This window comes from Ostrinia nubilalis, chromosome 5 (assembly GCF_963855985.1).
Source record: "Ostrinia nubilalis chromosome 5, ilOstNubi1.1, whole genome shotgun sequence".
NCBI classification, from domain to species: Eukaryota; Metazoa; Arthropoda; class Insecta; order Lepidoptera; family Crambidae; genus Ostrinia; species Ostrinia nubilalis.
The window spans coordinates 1,894,478-1,909,366 of NC_087092.1; the positions used below are offsets into that span (position 1 = coordinate 1,894,478).

The following is a 14,889-nucleotide window of genomic DNA, read 5'->3' on the forward strand; positions in this document are numbered from 1 at the left end:
CCAGAGGTCAGTGCTGACAGTAACTCCTGGCAGATCCTGAACCGCTGCAACCTGGAGCGCAGCTCGTCCACCAGCCTGGGCAGCAGCGGCAGCCGCAAGCGCTCCGCCTGCAAGGACGAGCCCAAGGCCCGCGAGCAGGCCGTCACTCCAGAGGTCAGTGCTGACAGTAACTCCTGGCAGATCCTGAACCGCTGCAACCTGGAGCGCAGCTCGTCCACCAGCCTGGGCAGCAGCGGCAGCCGCAAGCGCTCCGCCTCCAAGGACGAGCCCAAGGCCCGCGAGCAGGCCGTCACTCCAGAGGTCAGTGCTGACAGTAACTCCTGGCAGATCCTGAACCGCTGCAACCTGGAGCGCAGCTCGTCCACCAGCCTGGGCAGCAGCGGCAGCCGCAAGCGCTCCGCCTCCAAGGACGAGCCCAAGGCCCGCGAGCAGGCCGTCACTCCAGAGGTCAGTGCTGACAGTAACTCCTGGCAGGCGGCGGAGACCCTGAACCGCTGCAACCTGGAGCGCAGCTCGTCCACCAGCCTGGGCAGCAGCGGCAGCCGCAAGCGCTCCGCCTGCAAGGACGAGCCCAAGGCCCGCGAGCAGGCCGTCACTCCAGAGGTCAGTGCTGACAGTAACTCCTGGCAGGCGGCGGAGACCCTAAACCGCTGCAACCTGGAGCGCAGCTCGTCCACCAGCCTGGGCAGCAGCGGCAGCCGCAAGCGCTCCGCCTCCAAGGACGAGCCCAAGGCCCGCGAGCAGGCCGTCACTCCAGAGGTCAGTGCTGACAGTAACTCCTGGCAGATCCTGAACCGCTGCAACCTGGAGCGCAGCTCGTCCACCAGCCTGGGCAGCAGCGGCAGCCGCAAGCGCTCCGCCTCCAAGGACGAGCCCAAGGCCCGCGAGCAGGCCGTCACTCCAGAGGTCAGTGCTGACAGTAACTCCTGGCAGGCGGCGGAGACCCTGAACCGCTGCAACCTGGAGCGCAGCTCGTCCACCAGCCTGGGCAGCAGCGGCAGCCGCAAGCGCTCCGCCTGCAAGGACGAGCCCAAGGCCCGCGAGCAGGCCGTCACTCCAGAGGTCAGTGCTGACAGTAACTCCTGGCAGGCGGCGGAGACCCTGAACCGCTGCAACCTGGAGCGCAGCTCGTCCACCAGCCTGGGCAGCAGCGGCAGCCGCAAGCGCTCCGCCTCCAAGGACGAGCCCAAGGCCCGCGAGCAGGCCGTCACTCCAGAGGTCAGTGCTGACAGTAACTCCTGGCAGGCGGCGGAGACCCTGAACCGCTGCAACCTGGAGCGCAGCTCGTCCACCAGCCTGGGCAGCAGCGGCAGCCGCAAGCGCTCCGCCTGCAAGGACGAGCCCAAGGCCCGCGAGCAGGCCGTCACTCCAGAGGTCAGTGCTGACAGTAACTCCTGGCAGGCGGCGGAGACCCTGAACCGCTGCAACCTGGAGCGCAGCTCGTCCACCAGCCTGGGCAGCAGCGGCAGCCGCAAGCGCTCCGCCTCCAAGGACGAGCCCAAGGCCCGCGAGCAGGCCGTCACTCCAGAGGTCAGTGCTGACAGTAACTCCTGGCAGGCGGCCGAGATCCTGAACCGCTGCAACCTGGAGCGCAGCTCGTCCACCAGCCTGGGCAGCAGCGGCAGCCGCAAGCGCTCCGCCTCCAAGGACGAGCCCAAGGCCCGCGAGCAGGCCGTCACTCCAGAGGTATAGTATATGTCCTGCCTGACCTCACTAGCTTTCCTTCAGAAAAAATGCCTGAAAGTCCCCTGTTTTAGTTAGTTGGCTATAAACTTTTACACAATCAAATAATTTTAGTAAAAATCTATTACTTTTTACACAAAATGGCCCAGAGTTGAAACGGAAAACATACTGATGAATTCCATATTGGAACGGATTACATTTCGCCGTTGAGTTCATTATCAATTTTATCGTAATTCCGATTGTATAATTTCTTCAAAGGCTTGATTAAATGTAGCATCTAGAACACAGTTAAAGGGATTCTACCTAAGATTTCGTAATGTCTATAGCGACTGACAGTTTGAGGCCAGTTATCAAACTCACATGTACCAGAAGAAGAACGTTTTTTATAAAATGTTTCCTCTTTTGAAAGCCATAAGTTAACGGAACCCCTCATGTTTGTGCAGTTCCGCATGTCGGTGCTGCTGGCGCGCGAGGAGGCCAAGGCGGAGGAGAAGGCGGCGCACTCGCCGCTGCTGTGCGCGCACAACGGGCTCGCCGACAAGCGCACCAAGGTCAGATTCATCATCATCATCATCATCATCATTTCAGCCACAGGACGACCACTGTTGACATAGGCCTCCCCCAAGACTTCCACATCGCACGGTTGGTAGCGGCCTGCATCCAGCACCTTCCTGCTACCTTTATCAGGTCGTCGGTCCACCTTGTGGGTGGACGTCCCCGGCCTCCATTCCAGAACCTTGTTGCCCCATCGGCCGTCAGTTCTGCGTACTATGTGCCCTGCCTGTACTTCAGCTTGCTAATCCGTCGGGCTATGTCAGCGACTTTAGTTCGTTTACAGATCTCCTCATTTCTGATTCGATCTTGTAAAGGTGAGATTACTTACACTTCATTATTTATTTATTTATGTTCGAGTTAGGTGGCTGTTCTAGTTTCATGGTGTTTACGCCACATCCCTAGCTCCGGGGAGCAGGGCGCACGTGCGGATTAAGACACATCAGTCGCCATATTTTTTACACATTTGTAAAAACTGGAGTATGGCAAATGGCGACACATGGACATGGAGTCATATCATTGCGACCGAATTACGTTCTATTGTGATCGCCGACAGCTAACGTCGCGGGTAGCGTCGTGGATGCAGGCAGCAAGACTGTTCGTTGTGGAAATGTTTGAGGGAAGCCTTTGTCATGCATGCATGTTGTCTTTGGCAGTGAAATATCTCGAAGTAAAATGATTTTTTCGACTTCCAGTCGTCCCTAAGCCTCGACTACCCGCGTGAACCGGCATCACAGTCGGCGTCCAACTCGGAGGACGAGGGCTCGGTGCGCGCGCCCGCCGCGCCCGGGCCGGAGCCCGACGCCGCGCCCGACAGCGACGCCGAGCGCCTGTCGCCGCTGCTCACGCGGCCGCTCACCAACGGGGTGAGTGCCCGCGAGCGCACAGCAGCCGGCCTCCAGCTCGGAGCACGAGGGCTCGCCGGGCCGGAGCCCGACGCCGCGCCCGACAGCGACGCCGAGCGCCTGTCGCCGCTGCTCACGCGGCCGCTCACCAACGGGGTGAGTGCCCGCGAGCGCACAGCAGCCGGCCTCCAGCTCGGAGCACGAGGGCTCGCCGGGCCGGAGCCCGACGCCGCGCCCGACAGCGACGCCGAGCGCCTGTCGCCGCTGCTCACGCGGCCGCTCACCAACGGGGTGAGTGCCCGCGAGCGCACAGCAGCCGGCCTCCAGCTCGGAGCACGAGGGCTCGCCGGGCCGGAGCCCGACGCCGCGCCCGACAGCGACGCCGAGCGCCTGTCGCCGCTGCTCACGCGGCCGCTCACCAACGGGGTGAGTGCCCGCGAGCGCACAGCAGCCGGCCTCCAGCTCGGAGCACGAGGGCTCGCCGGGCCGGAGCCCGACGCCGCGCCCGACAGCGACGCCGAGCGCCTGTCGCCGCTGCTCACGCGGCCGCTCACCAACGGGGTGAGTGCCCGCGAGCGCACAGCAGCCGGCCTCCAGCTCGGAGCACGAGGGCTCGCCGGGCCGGAGCCCGACGCCGCGCCCGACAGCGACGCCGAGCGCCTGTCGCCGCTGCTCACGCGGCCGCTCACCAACGGGGTGAGTGCCCGCGAGCGCACAGCAGCCGGCCTCCAGCTCGGAGCACGAGGGCTCGCCGGGCCGGAGCCCGACGCCGCGCCCGACAGCGACGCCGAGCGCCTGTCGCCGCTGCTCACGCGGCCGCTCACCAACGGGGTGAGTGCCCGCGAGCGCACAGCAGCCGGCCTCCAGCTCGGAGCACGAGGGCTCGCCGGGCCGGAGCCCGACGCCGCGCCCGACAGCGACGCCGAGCGCCTGTCGCCGCTGCTCACGCGGCCGCTCACCAACGGGGTGAGTGCCCGCGAGCGCACAGCAGCCGGCCTCCAGCTCGGAGCACGAGGGCTCGCCGGGCCGGAGCCCGACGCCGCGCCCGACAGCGACGCCGAGCGCCTGTCGCCGCTGCTCACGCGGCCGCTCACCAACGGGGTGAGTGCCCGCGAGCGCACAGCAGCCGGCCTCCAGCTCGGAGCACGAGGGCTCGCCGGGCCGGAGCCCGACGCCGCGCCCGACAGCGACGCCGAGCGCCTGTCGCCGCTGCTCACGCGGCCGCTCACCAACGGGGTGAGTGCCCGCGAGCGCACAGCAGCCGGCCTCCAGCTCGGAGCACGAGGGCTCGCCGGGCCGGAGCCCGACGCCGCGCCCGACAGCGACGCCGAGCGCCTGTCGCCGCTGCTCACGCGGCCGCTCACCAACGGGGTGAGTGCCCGCGAGCGCACAGCAGCCGGCCTCCAGCTCGGAGCACGAGGGCTCGCCGGGCCGGAGCCCGACGCCGCGCCCGACAGCGACGCCGAGCGCCTGTCGCCGCTGCTCACGCGGCCGCTCACCAACGGGGTGAGTGCCCGCGAGCGCACAGCAGCCGGCCTCCAGCTCGGAGCACGAGGGCTCGCCGGGCCGGAGCCCGACGCCGCGCCCGACAGCGACGCCGAGCGCCTGTCGCCGCTGCTCACGCGGCCGCTCACCAACGGGGTGAGTGCCCGCGAGCGCACAGCAGCCGGCCTCCAGCTCGGAGCACGAGGGCTCGCCGGGCCGGAGCCCGACGCCGCGCCCGACAGCGACGCCGAGCGCCTGTCGCCGCTGCTCACGCGGCCGCTCACCAACGGGGTGAGTGCCCGCGAGCGCACAGCAGCCGGCCTCCAGCTCGGAGCACGAGGGCTCGCCGGGCCGGAGCCCGACGCCGCGCCCGACAGCGACGCCGAGCGCCTGTCGCCGCTGCTCACGCGGCCGCTCACCAACGGGGTGAGTGCCCGCGAGCGCACAGCAGCCGGCCTCCAGCTCGGAGCACGAGGGCTCGCCGGGCCGGAGCCCGACGCCGCGCCCGACAGCGACGCCGAGCGCCTGTCGCCGCTGCTCACGCGGCCGCTCACCAACGGGGTGAGTGCCCGCGAGCGCACAGCAGCCGGCCTCCAGCTCGGAGCACGAGGGCTCGCCGGGCCGGAGCCCGACGCCGCGCCCGACAGCGACGCCGAGCGCCTGTCGCCGCTGCTCACGCGGCCGCTCACCAACGGGGTGAGTGCCCGCGAGCGCACAGCAGCCGGCCTCCAGCTCGGAGCACGAGGGCTCGCCGGGCCGGAGCCCGACGCCGCGCCCGACAGCGACGCCGAGCGCCTGTCGCCGCTGCTCACGCGGCCGCTCACCAACGGGGTGAGTGCCCGCGAGCGCACAGCAGCCGGCCTCCAGCTCGGAGCACGAGGGCTCGCCGGGCCGGAGCCCGACAGCGACGCCGAGCGCCTGTCGCCGCTGCTCACGCGGCCGCTCACCAACGGGGTGAGTGCCCGCGAGCGCACAGCAGCCGGCCTCCAGCTCGGAGCACGAGGGCTCGCCGGGCCGGAGCCCGACGCCGCGCCCGACAGCGACGCCGAGCGCCTGTCGCCGCTGCTCACGCGGCCGCTCACCAACGGGGTGAGTGCCCGCGAGCGCACAGCAGCCGGCCTCCAGCTCGGAGCACGAGGGCTCGCCGGGCCGGAGCCCGACGCCGCGCCCGACAGCGACGCCGAGCGCCTGTCGCCGCTGCTCACGCGGCCGCTCACCAACGGGGTGAGTGCCCGCGAGCGCACAGCAGCCGGCCTCCAGCTCGGAGCACGAGGGCTCGCCGGGCCGGAGCCCGACGCCGCGCCCGACAGCGACGCCGAGCGCCTGTCGCCGCTGCTCACGCGGCCGCTCACCAACGGGGTGAGTGCCCGCGAGCGCACAGCAGCCGGCCTCCAGCTCGGAGCACGAGGGCTCGCCGGGCCGGAGCCCGACGCCGCGCCCGACAGCGACGCCGAGCGCCTGTCGCCGCTGCTCACGCGGCCGCTCACCAACGGGGTGAGTGCCCGCGAGCGCACAGCAGCCGGCCTCCAGCTCGGAGCACGAGGGCTCGCCGGGCCGGAGCCCGACGCCGCGCCCGACAGCGACGCCGAGCGCCTGTCGCCGCTGCTCACGCGGCCGCTCACCAACGGGGTGAGTGCCCGCGAGCGCACAGCAGCCGGCCTCCAGCTCGGAGCACGAGGGCTCGCCGGGCCGGAGCCCGACGCCGCGCCCGACAGCGACGCCGAGCGCCTGTCGCCGCTGCTCACGCGGCCGCTCACCAACGGGGTGAGTGCCCGCGAGCGCACAGCAGCCGGCCTCCAGCTCGGAGCACGAGGGCTCGCCGGGCCGGAGCCCGACGCCGCGCCCGACAGCGACGCCGAGCGCCTGTCGCCGCTGCTCACGCGGCCGCTCACCAACGGGGTGAGTGCCCGCGAGCGCACAGCAGCCGGCCTCCAGCTCGGAGCACGAGGGCTCGCCGGGCCGGAGCCCGACGCCGCGCCCGACAGCGACGCCGAGCGCCTGTCGCCGCTGCTCACGCGGCCGCTCACCAACGGGGTGAGTGCCCGCGAGCGCACAGCAGCCGGCCTCCAGCTCGGAGCACGAGGGCTCGCCGGGCCGGAGCCCGACGCCGCGCCCGACAGCGACGCCGAGCGCCTGTCGCCGCTGCTCACGCGGCCGCTCACCAACGGGGTGAGTGCCCGCGAGCGCACAGCAGCCGGCCTCCAGCTCGGAGCACGAGGGCTCGCCGGGCCGGAGCCCGACGCCGCGCCCGACAGCGACGCCGAGCGCCTGTCGCCGCTGCTCACGCGGCCGCTCACCAACGGGGTGAGTGCCCGCGAGCGCACAGCAGCCGGCCTCCAGCTCGGAGCACGAGGGCTCGCCGGGCCGGAGCCCGACGCCGCGCCCGACAGCGACGCCGAGCGCCTGTCGCCGCTGCTCACGCGGCCGCTCACCAACGGGGTGAGTGCCCGCGAGCGCACAGCAGCCGGCCTCCAGCTCGGAGCACGAGGGCTCGCCGGGCCGGAGCCCGACGCCGCGCCCGACAGCGACGCCGAGCGCCTGTCGCCGCTGCTCACGCGGCCGCTCACCAACGGGGTGAGTGCCCGCGAGCGCACAGCAGCCGGCCTCCAGCTCGGAGCACGAGGGCTCGCCGGGCCGGAGCCCGACGCCGCGCCCGACAGCGACGCCGAGCGCCTGTCGCCGCTGCTCACGCGGCCGCTCACCAACGGGGTGAGTGCCCGCGAGCGCACAGCAGCCGGCCTCCAGCTCGGAGCACGAGGGCTCGCCGGGCCGGAGCCCGACGCCGCGCCCGACAGCGACGCCGAGCGCCTGTCGCCGCTGCTCACGCGGCCGCTCACCAACGGGGTGAGTGCCCGCGAGCGCACAGCAGCCGGCCTCCAGCTCGGAGCACGAGGGCTCGCCGGGCCGGAGCCCGACGACGCGCCCGACAGCGACGCCGAGCGCCTGTCGCCGCTGCTCACGCGGCCGCTCACCAACGGGGTGAGTGCCCGCGAGCGCACAGCAGCCGGCCTCCAGCTCGGAGCACGAGGGCTCGCCGGGCCGGAGCCCGACGCCGCGCCCGACAGCGACGCCGAGCGCCTGTCGCCGCTGCTCACGCGGCCGCTCACCAACGGGGTGAGTGCCCGCGAGCGCACAGCAGCCGGCCTCCAGCTCGGAGCACGAGGGCTCGCCGGGCCGGAGCCCGACGCCGCGCCCGACAGCGACGCCGAGCGCCTGTCGCCGCTGCTCACGCGGCCGCTCACCAACGGGGTGAGTGCCCGCGAGCGCACAGCAGCCGGCCTCCAGCTCGGAGCACGAGGGCTCGCCGGGCCGGAGCCCGACGCCGCGCCCGACAGCGACGCCGAGCGCCTGTCGCCGCTGCTCACGCGGCCGCTCACCAACGGGGTGAGTCGCCGCTCAACGTGACTCAACCATTACTACTAACTCTTTATTTAAATTCGCAAACGTATATGAAAATTCTAAACTGTGGAAAGATTGATTGAAATCATCTTGAAACTAATGTTTTATGAACTGACGCTTTTTAGTGGACACACCGGAAGCTTCAACCAAGGGCGATTGATCAATTTATGACTCGAGATTTTTTATATTTTTTATTGGAGCACTAAGGATCACATTGGGTGCAACATTTGAGACGATTATGATCGTCGATCGGCGGGGTTATTGTATCTTAACAACCGGTTGCTGTTGTACAAGTTGCAATGCGACTGCGAAAAATGTCGAGAAATTAGCGCCACCTGTAATTAAACGCGGCACTGTGATTAGTTGGCGTAGCAGTGCCTTTGAAACAAACAACTAGCATGCGGGTTTCGTAGCCTGAAATATCGCACACCACAGCAATATGAACCTTAAATGCGCCCTACTTAAAGCTCATTTCCGTAACACAGCCGTGCGCGGGCTGCGGCGGCTGCGCGGGGTGCGCGGCGGGCGGCGCGCTGCGACTGGCGGCGCCGGCGCTGGCGCACATCGACGACACCGACACCGACGAGCCCGACCACCACCACTGTATGTACCACGCTTATAACGTGCTTCACTAACTTCGCGGGTTATAGTCTGGTCTCTGAGCACGTAGAATTTTGTCCAATGACCCCAAGTTATTATCCATCCTTATCATCATCATCATCATCATCATCATCATCATGTCAGCCATAGGACGTCCACTGCTGAACATAGGCCTCCCCTAATGCTTTCCACGTTGATCGATTGGTAGCGGCCTGCGCCCAGCGCTTCCCTGCTACGTTTACGATGTCGTCGGTCCACCTTGTAGGTGGACGTCCCACGCTGCGCCTTCCGGTTCCATCCTTAACGCTCGCGCGTAATTATATGTATTGCTGTCGCGACTGTGCGACGGGCGCCCGCAGTGAATGTGCGAGCGCAACAGCAACATAATTACGCGTGAGCGATAAGGATGGGTAGCTCGGGGTCACTGGACAAAATTCTACGTGCTCATAGACCGGGCTATAGAGAGAGTCAAACCAATTTCACACCATGTAAGGGCCCTGAAAAGGGCAGTAATAAATACTTAATGAAGAATTTTAATCATAGGCAATCACGCATCGTGATGTTGCATCGTCACCACTTCGGTGACGTTATCGTTGATTTTTGCTCAAGACTCTAATGTTTAATTCAGTAAATGACCAACCGAAAGTGATTCAATAGAGGTACTTAAAGGAACGAATCTGTTTTGATTGCTAAAATAAAGAAGGCAGTGAGTCTAAAATAATAATTTCGCCATAACTATTGCAAAATTATCTATGTAAACTTATAATTTCTAAGAATCAAGTTCTGCTGAGCTTCATGTGAATTTTGTCTGGTTATGCAGTCTTCCGAAAACTAAGGAACACTGCAGTGTTCTAGCAGGGTTGCCCTTTGTCTAAGCTTGAATGTTGTATGTATAAATTTGTAAATGCTTTCCCTCTACGTCTTGGTCTTTTATGTCAGTCTAAATGTTCCTTATCGTCTTATACAAATTATATTTATACGATTAAACCATTACTTTGTGGAATGTGTGACTGTGAGCATCCTCAGTCAAGAAAAATAAATATAATACATTGTTAATGAAATATTACTCATTCTAGTAGACACGTTTGCCTAACTTAGAACTAGATTCACCAATTGGGTTGCAAAAAATTAGCTTTAATAGAATGCTGAAAAAACTAAATTGATTTGCATTGTATAATATTTACTTTTCTGTCATTAACCATTCAATCATGAACGTAGTGTTTGAAATGAAGCTAGTGTCGTGTCGCGCCGCAAAGTCTATAAATCAACATAGGTACATTTAAAATTATTTCTGTATTTTATTTATTGTTTAATAATAAATTTAAATTATATCTCTTAAAAATCAATAAATCTATGACTTTACGGCACGTCACGACCTACAAAGGTGTGTCCATCTTACTAATAAAATTTCCAGTACAACTAAATTAAGTTTGAATGAAGGGCCTAAGAAAACAGAACATCATAATATTAAAGGAGTTGCCCATTCATTTATTTTGAAAGTTCAAACAAAAGAAGGAAAAATCCTAGAGCATTTTTTGTCTATGGAACCTTGTCAACCGTGGAAACGAGTAGGTATCGTACATTAGTAACGCCCCATCCCTCCAGCGGACGGCAGTCAATCCCGCGACGAGGCGGGGTCACCAGCGGTCGGCGAGGACTCGGACTATTTCACGCCTGAAGACACCACCACCACCATTCTGACAGTGCCCAGCGCCAAGTCCAAGATCGTAAGTCGCCTCGCCGCTCATCCGTGTGACGTCATCGGCTTGCGACATTTATTTGTTTTTTATTTGCATTTCTTTTTAGTTTGTAGGTGCGGAGCAGTGAGTATGTAGTGCGATTAGGCTGCTGTTGTATTTGTAATGAAGTTAGTGGAATAATTCTTGATCGCTTATTTGAGACTGTTTGCAATACATATTATACAGATATCAATAAAATTGTTTTGTGACTTGAAAAAGCGTTGTTATTCAGCTTTTGTTTGCACTCTTTAGCTGGAGTGAGAAAAGAAAATCTTAGAAAAGTGTATTGTTTAAAATTGTAGGAATATTCAATAATGAAATAAAAATAATTAATATGTCTATAATATTTCAGAATTTGGATGAATGAGTGTTATTTTTGTGTATTGGTAGAGTAAGTAAATGTTTCTTTGTGATCGTGTAAGTTGAAACCAATCGCAGCAAGGTCGTCGTCATCGTTTTAGACTTATTTTGTATTTGTTGTCGCTTCCGTTGTGTTTAATTTGCGCATTCATCTCATGTAATTACTATTCATTTTGTGTTGTGTTGGGTGGTAGTGTGTTCATGTTTTGTGTAGAATGCATCATTCGCTGTTGGTTTCTAGTGTGTATTTGTGAAAGTGCTAAGTGTTGCAATCTGTTGCAGGAGCCAGCCAACAACGTGCCCGGGGAATGCACCCCTCAGCGCTGGGCATTGCCGCATCACGTCACATCTCTTCCAGGTACCAGAGTAAATACAAATGAGTAGGTCATCTTCCTAGAAACGCACCGAGCTCGGTTTGTATGTGAGCGCGCGCCAATACGTATGCGGCGCGCACGCACACACTGACAAAATTCGGAGCAACTCACCGCTAAATTTTGTCAGTGTGCGCGCATACAAACCGCTCGGGCGTTTCTATGAATATGACCTACTCATTTGTATTTACTCTGCAGGTACGAATGGTTTAAATAGTAACAGTAGTAGATAATTATGCATTCTTAATTTTTACCAACATAATCGTTTTGCTGTCGATATTTTACTTGACTTATCGATTGGCTAACAAATCAAATGGTAACATTTGATTTCTCGAAAACCGTTCGGGGAAGAAGTGCATGGATGGCGGGAAACTGCATCGTTCATTCGTTTCAGCCAAATGACGTCCACTGCTGGACAAAGGCCTCCCCCAAGGTTTTCCATAATGAACGGTCCTGTTCTTCCCGCGACCTTTACTAGAAACTAGAAACTGCATAGCTTCATGCAATTATAGTCACGATGGAACGTATCGTAAAAAATAGATTATTTGGTTGCATAATACAGGATGTTGCGGCTCAATCCGTCTATCAGGCGTCTCTAAGACATAATTACATAACTTATAATTAAATAATCAATTAACTTCCTTTCCTAACTAAATCGTAATTTCTAATACATGTAATTGTTTGCTATTGCTTTGTCGCAGACGTTTTTAAACTTCATACTATTTTGTACTGTCAAAATCACTTACCTTTCAGTCGCCGCGCGATACGCACTATTGTAATACATTTTCTATAATACGAAATATTCATCAAACCTGAGTTTTATTGGCTCCGAATGTCAGCGAAGACACAGGATGTCATAAAACGATGGATAAACCTGTAACTATCGATAAAGCCCGGTCTGTGAGCACGTAGAACCTCAAGATACCCATCCTTATCGCTCGCGCGTAATTATATTCCTGCGAGCAGCAACTACTGCGGGCGCCCGTCGCACAGTCGCGGCGCCCGCAGTGAGTGTGCGAGCGCAACAGCAACATAATTACGCGCAAGCAATAAGGATGGGTAGCTTGGGGTCATTGGACAAAATTCTACGTGCTCGCAGAACAGACTATAGACGTGATCATAACTTATCAAATTGTTTCCAGGCACCCCCCTGAGCCAGTCGAGCGTGCGGTCGTCGGGCGACTCGTACAGCTCGACGTCGTCCACGCGGCAGCTGCTGGCGCCCGTCGGGGCCCCGCTGGCCGCCGACACGGCCTGCTAGCGCCGCGCCCCCCCCGCGCGCCCCGCCTCGGGTGCCCCCTCTACGGCCCGCCCGCCGCTAGTGCGAAACAACTTCGCCTACCGCATTCCGCCGTACTAGCATCTTAGATTAATAAAGTCTATAGTCTGGTCCGTGAGCACGTAGAATTTTGTCCAATGACCCCAAGCTACCCATCCTTATCGCTCTCGCGTAATTATGTTGCTATCGCGCTCGCACACTCACTGCGGGTGCCAGTCTCACAGTCGCGACAGCAATATAATTACGCGCGAGCGATAAGGATGGGTAGCTTGGGGTCATTGGACAAAATTCTACGTGCTCACGGACCAGGCTTTAGATAGATAGTCAGTGCACGAAAGGTGAGGCAGCTTTTCGACGCGTATTTTGTTAGCCGTACAAATACACTTCCTTTTTTTTTATAAAATCGAGACTTAAGTCGATTTATCTTATTCTAATTAGGTAGGTTCTTTGAATTCAATAAATAAGTAAGTACATGATGCGTTTTGTTTTTGTTAATTATAAAATAATTAAAAACGTATAAAAAATTTCCCTACTTTCGGGGAAATCGCCTCCATTGTCCACACTCCCTAATAAAATTGACACTAATGACATAAGATTTTTGCCTCACTCTTGACGAAGCGTTTGTATGAAGACTATCCATCTAGGCTTTATTAATCTAAGACTAGCATGTAGTAGTGTAGCGTAAAAACGTGTGCGTCAGAATGGACGGTTACTACCCATATTTTACATCGAAAAGAGTTTAAAAACAAACTCTTTTAACTAGCGCAGTTTGTTCTCGCTGGATAGGTGACCAGCCATTCTGATGCTAGGATGGCGCGTCACCTAAGAAAGTAGAATATTTTCTTTAAATCGAAGGTAGCAACTGTCTAACGATTAGTAGCAACTGGGTAGCAACTTTCAATATTTGTTTCGATGTAAAATATGGGTAGTGATCGTCCATTCTGACGCACACATAAAAACAAACCTCTATCTATGCTATTACGAGTAGATAAGCTATTCAGAAAAATGTGTCGAATCACCTTTATGTGCACGGCAATGACGTTTTGACGGTTTTATAATAGTCGGACGGTGTGAGTCGCCCGCCTCCCCCTGACCTCACGCCCCGCCCGCCCGCCGCTAGTGCGAAACAACGTCGCCTACCGCATTCCGCCGTACTAGTGTAGCGTATAAACAGAGGGCCTAGTGTGAGTTTTAATGACATTAAGGTGATTATCACACTGCGCCGCGCTCCGCGTGATTTCATATAGAAAATCCCGCGCGCGGACGCGTTGTCAGTGTGTTGTGCCGCGCGTGTTTTCTATACAAACTGAGGTACTTGCATACAATTATTAAATCTGTCGTCCCGCGTACCGCGGCGGAGCGTGGTGCAGTGTGATAATCGCCTATATGTATGACGGATTGTACAATGCCCCTAGCGGGAAACGTTTAAAAACTAAAATTTTCATACTATTTTTAAACGCGCACTAGTGAGCGCGTTTGATGTAAACTCACACTCAGCCCACAGACCTCTATGCTATTACGAGTAGATAAACTATTCAGAAAAATGTGTCGAATCACCAATATGTGCACGAAAATGACGTTTTGTAGGTTTTATAATAGTCGGACGGTGTGAGTCGCTCAGTCGCCCACCTCCCCCTGACCCCACGCCCCGCCCGCCCGCCGCTAGTGCGAAACAACGTCGCCTACCGCATTCCGCCGTACTAGTGTAGCGTATATAAACAGACCTCTATCAGAGTAAATACAAATGAGTTGGTCATCTTCATAGAAACGCCCGAGCGCGGTTTGTATGTGAGCGCGCCAATACGTATGCGGCGCGCACGCAGACACTGACAAAATTTAGCGTGGAATAGCGGAGTTGCGCCGAATTTTGTTAGGCGCGCGCTCACATACAAACCGCGCTCGGTGCGTTTCTATGAAGATGGCCTACTCATTTGTATTTACTCTGCCTCTATGCTAATACGAGTAGATAAGCTATTCAGAAAAATGTGTCGAATCACCATTTTGTGCACGGAAATTACGATTTTATAATAGTCGGACGGTGTGAGTCGCCGCCGCGATCTGCGCGCGCCAGCCGCTAGTACGCAAAAACGTCGCCTACTACATTTCGCTGTACTAATGTAGCGTAACAGCGTAAACAGACATTTATGCTAGATAAGCTGTTCAGAAATAATTGTTGCAGCGCGGATTAACAAAAAAACTGTTTCAAAAACCACTATGTGCACGTAAATGAGATTTTTGTCGGTTTCATAATGAAGACGTGTGTCTCGTTTGGTCGCAGTGGACTATGAGCTGTTCTTAAATGTGAGCTATTTTGAAGATTTGTCCAGACAGCCTGAGCTACATTTGATGAGTGCCACAGACATAATCTAGGTTCGACTCTCTAGTAAAAGTATTTGGTAAAAACAATATTCACACCCTAGCTACAAATCAGATTGAATGTCCGTCTACGCTCGCCTGGCCTCATAACGCGCGCGAATATTCCAGCTAAATGCTTTCGAGAAGGAAGGTTATATTCGCTTGCAATCGCGTGTAAATTAATGAGGCTTCTTAATAGATAATTAGGTCCGCGTGTTAGT

General features: G+C 58.1%; 1 protein-coding gene across 1 annotated transcript; it reads left to right on the plus strand.

The window, feature by feature from the left end:
* Window positions 1-1,578: 1,578 nt before the first annotated feature.
* Window positions 1,579-12,295, plus strand: LOC135072108 (uncharacterized). The gene is made up of 7 exons (XM_063966060.1): window positions 1,579-1,686; window positions 2,127-2,234; window positions 2,931-7,949; window positions 8,450-8,567; window positions 10,170-10,291; window positions 10,946-11,021; window positions 12,177-12,295. The coding sequence occupies exons 2-7, from the start codon at window positions 2,133-2,135 to the stop codon at window positions 12,293-12,295; spliced, it is 5,556 nt and encodes a 1,851-aa protein (XP_063822130.1). The 5' UTR covers window positions 1,579-1,686; window positions 2,127-2,132.
* The last annotated feature ends 2,594 nt before the right edge of the window (window positions 12,296-14,889 follow it).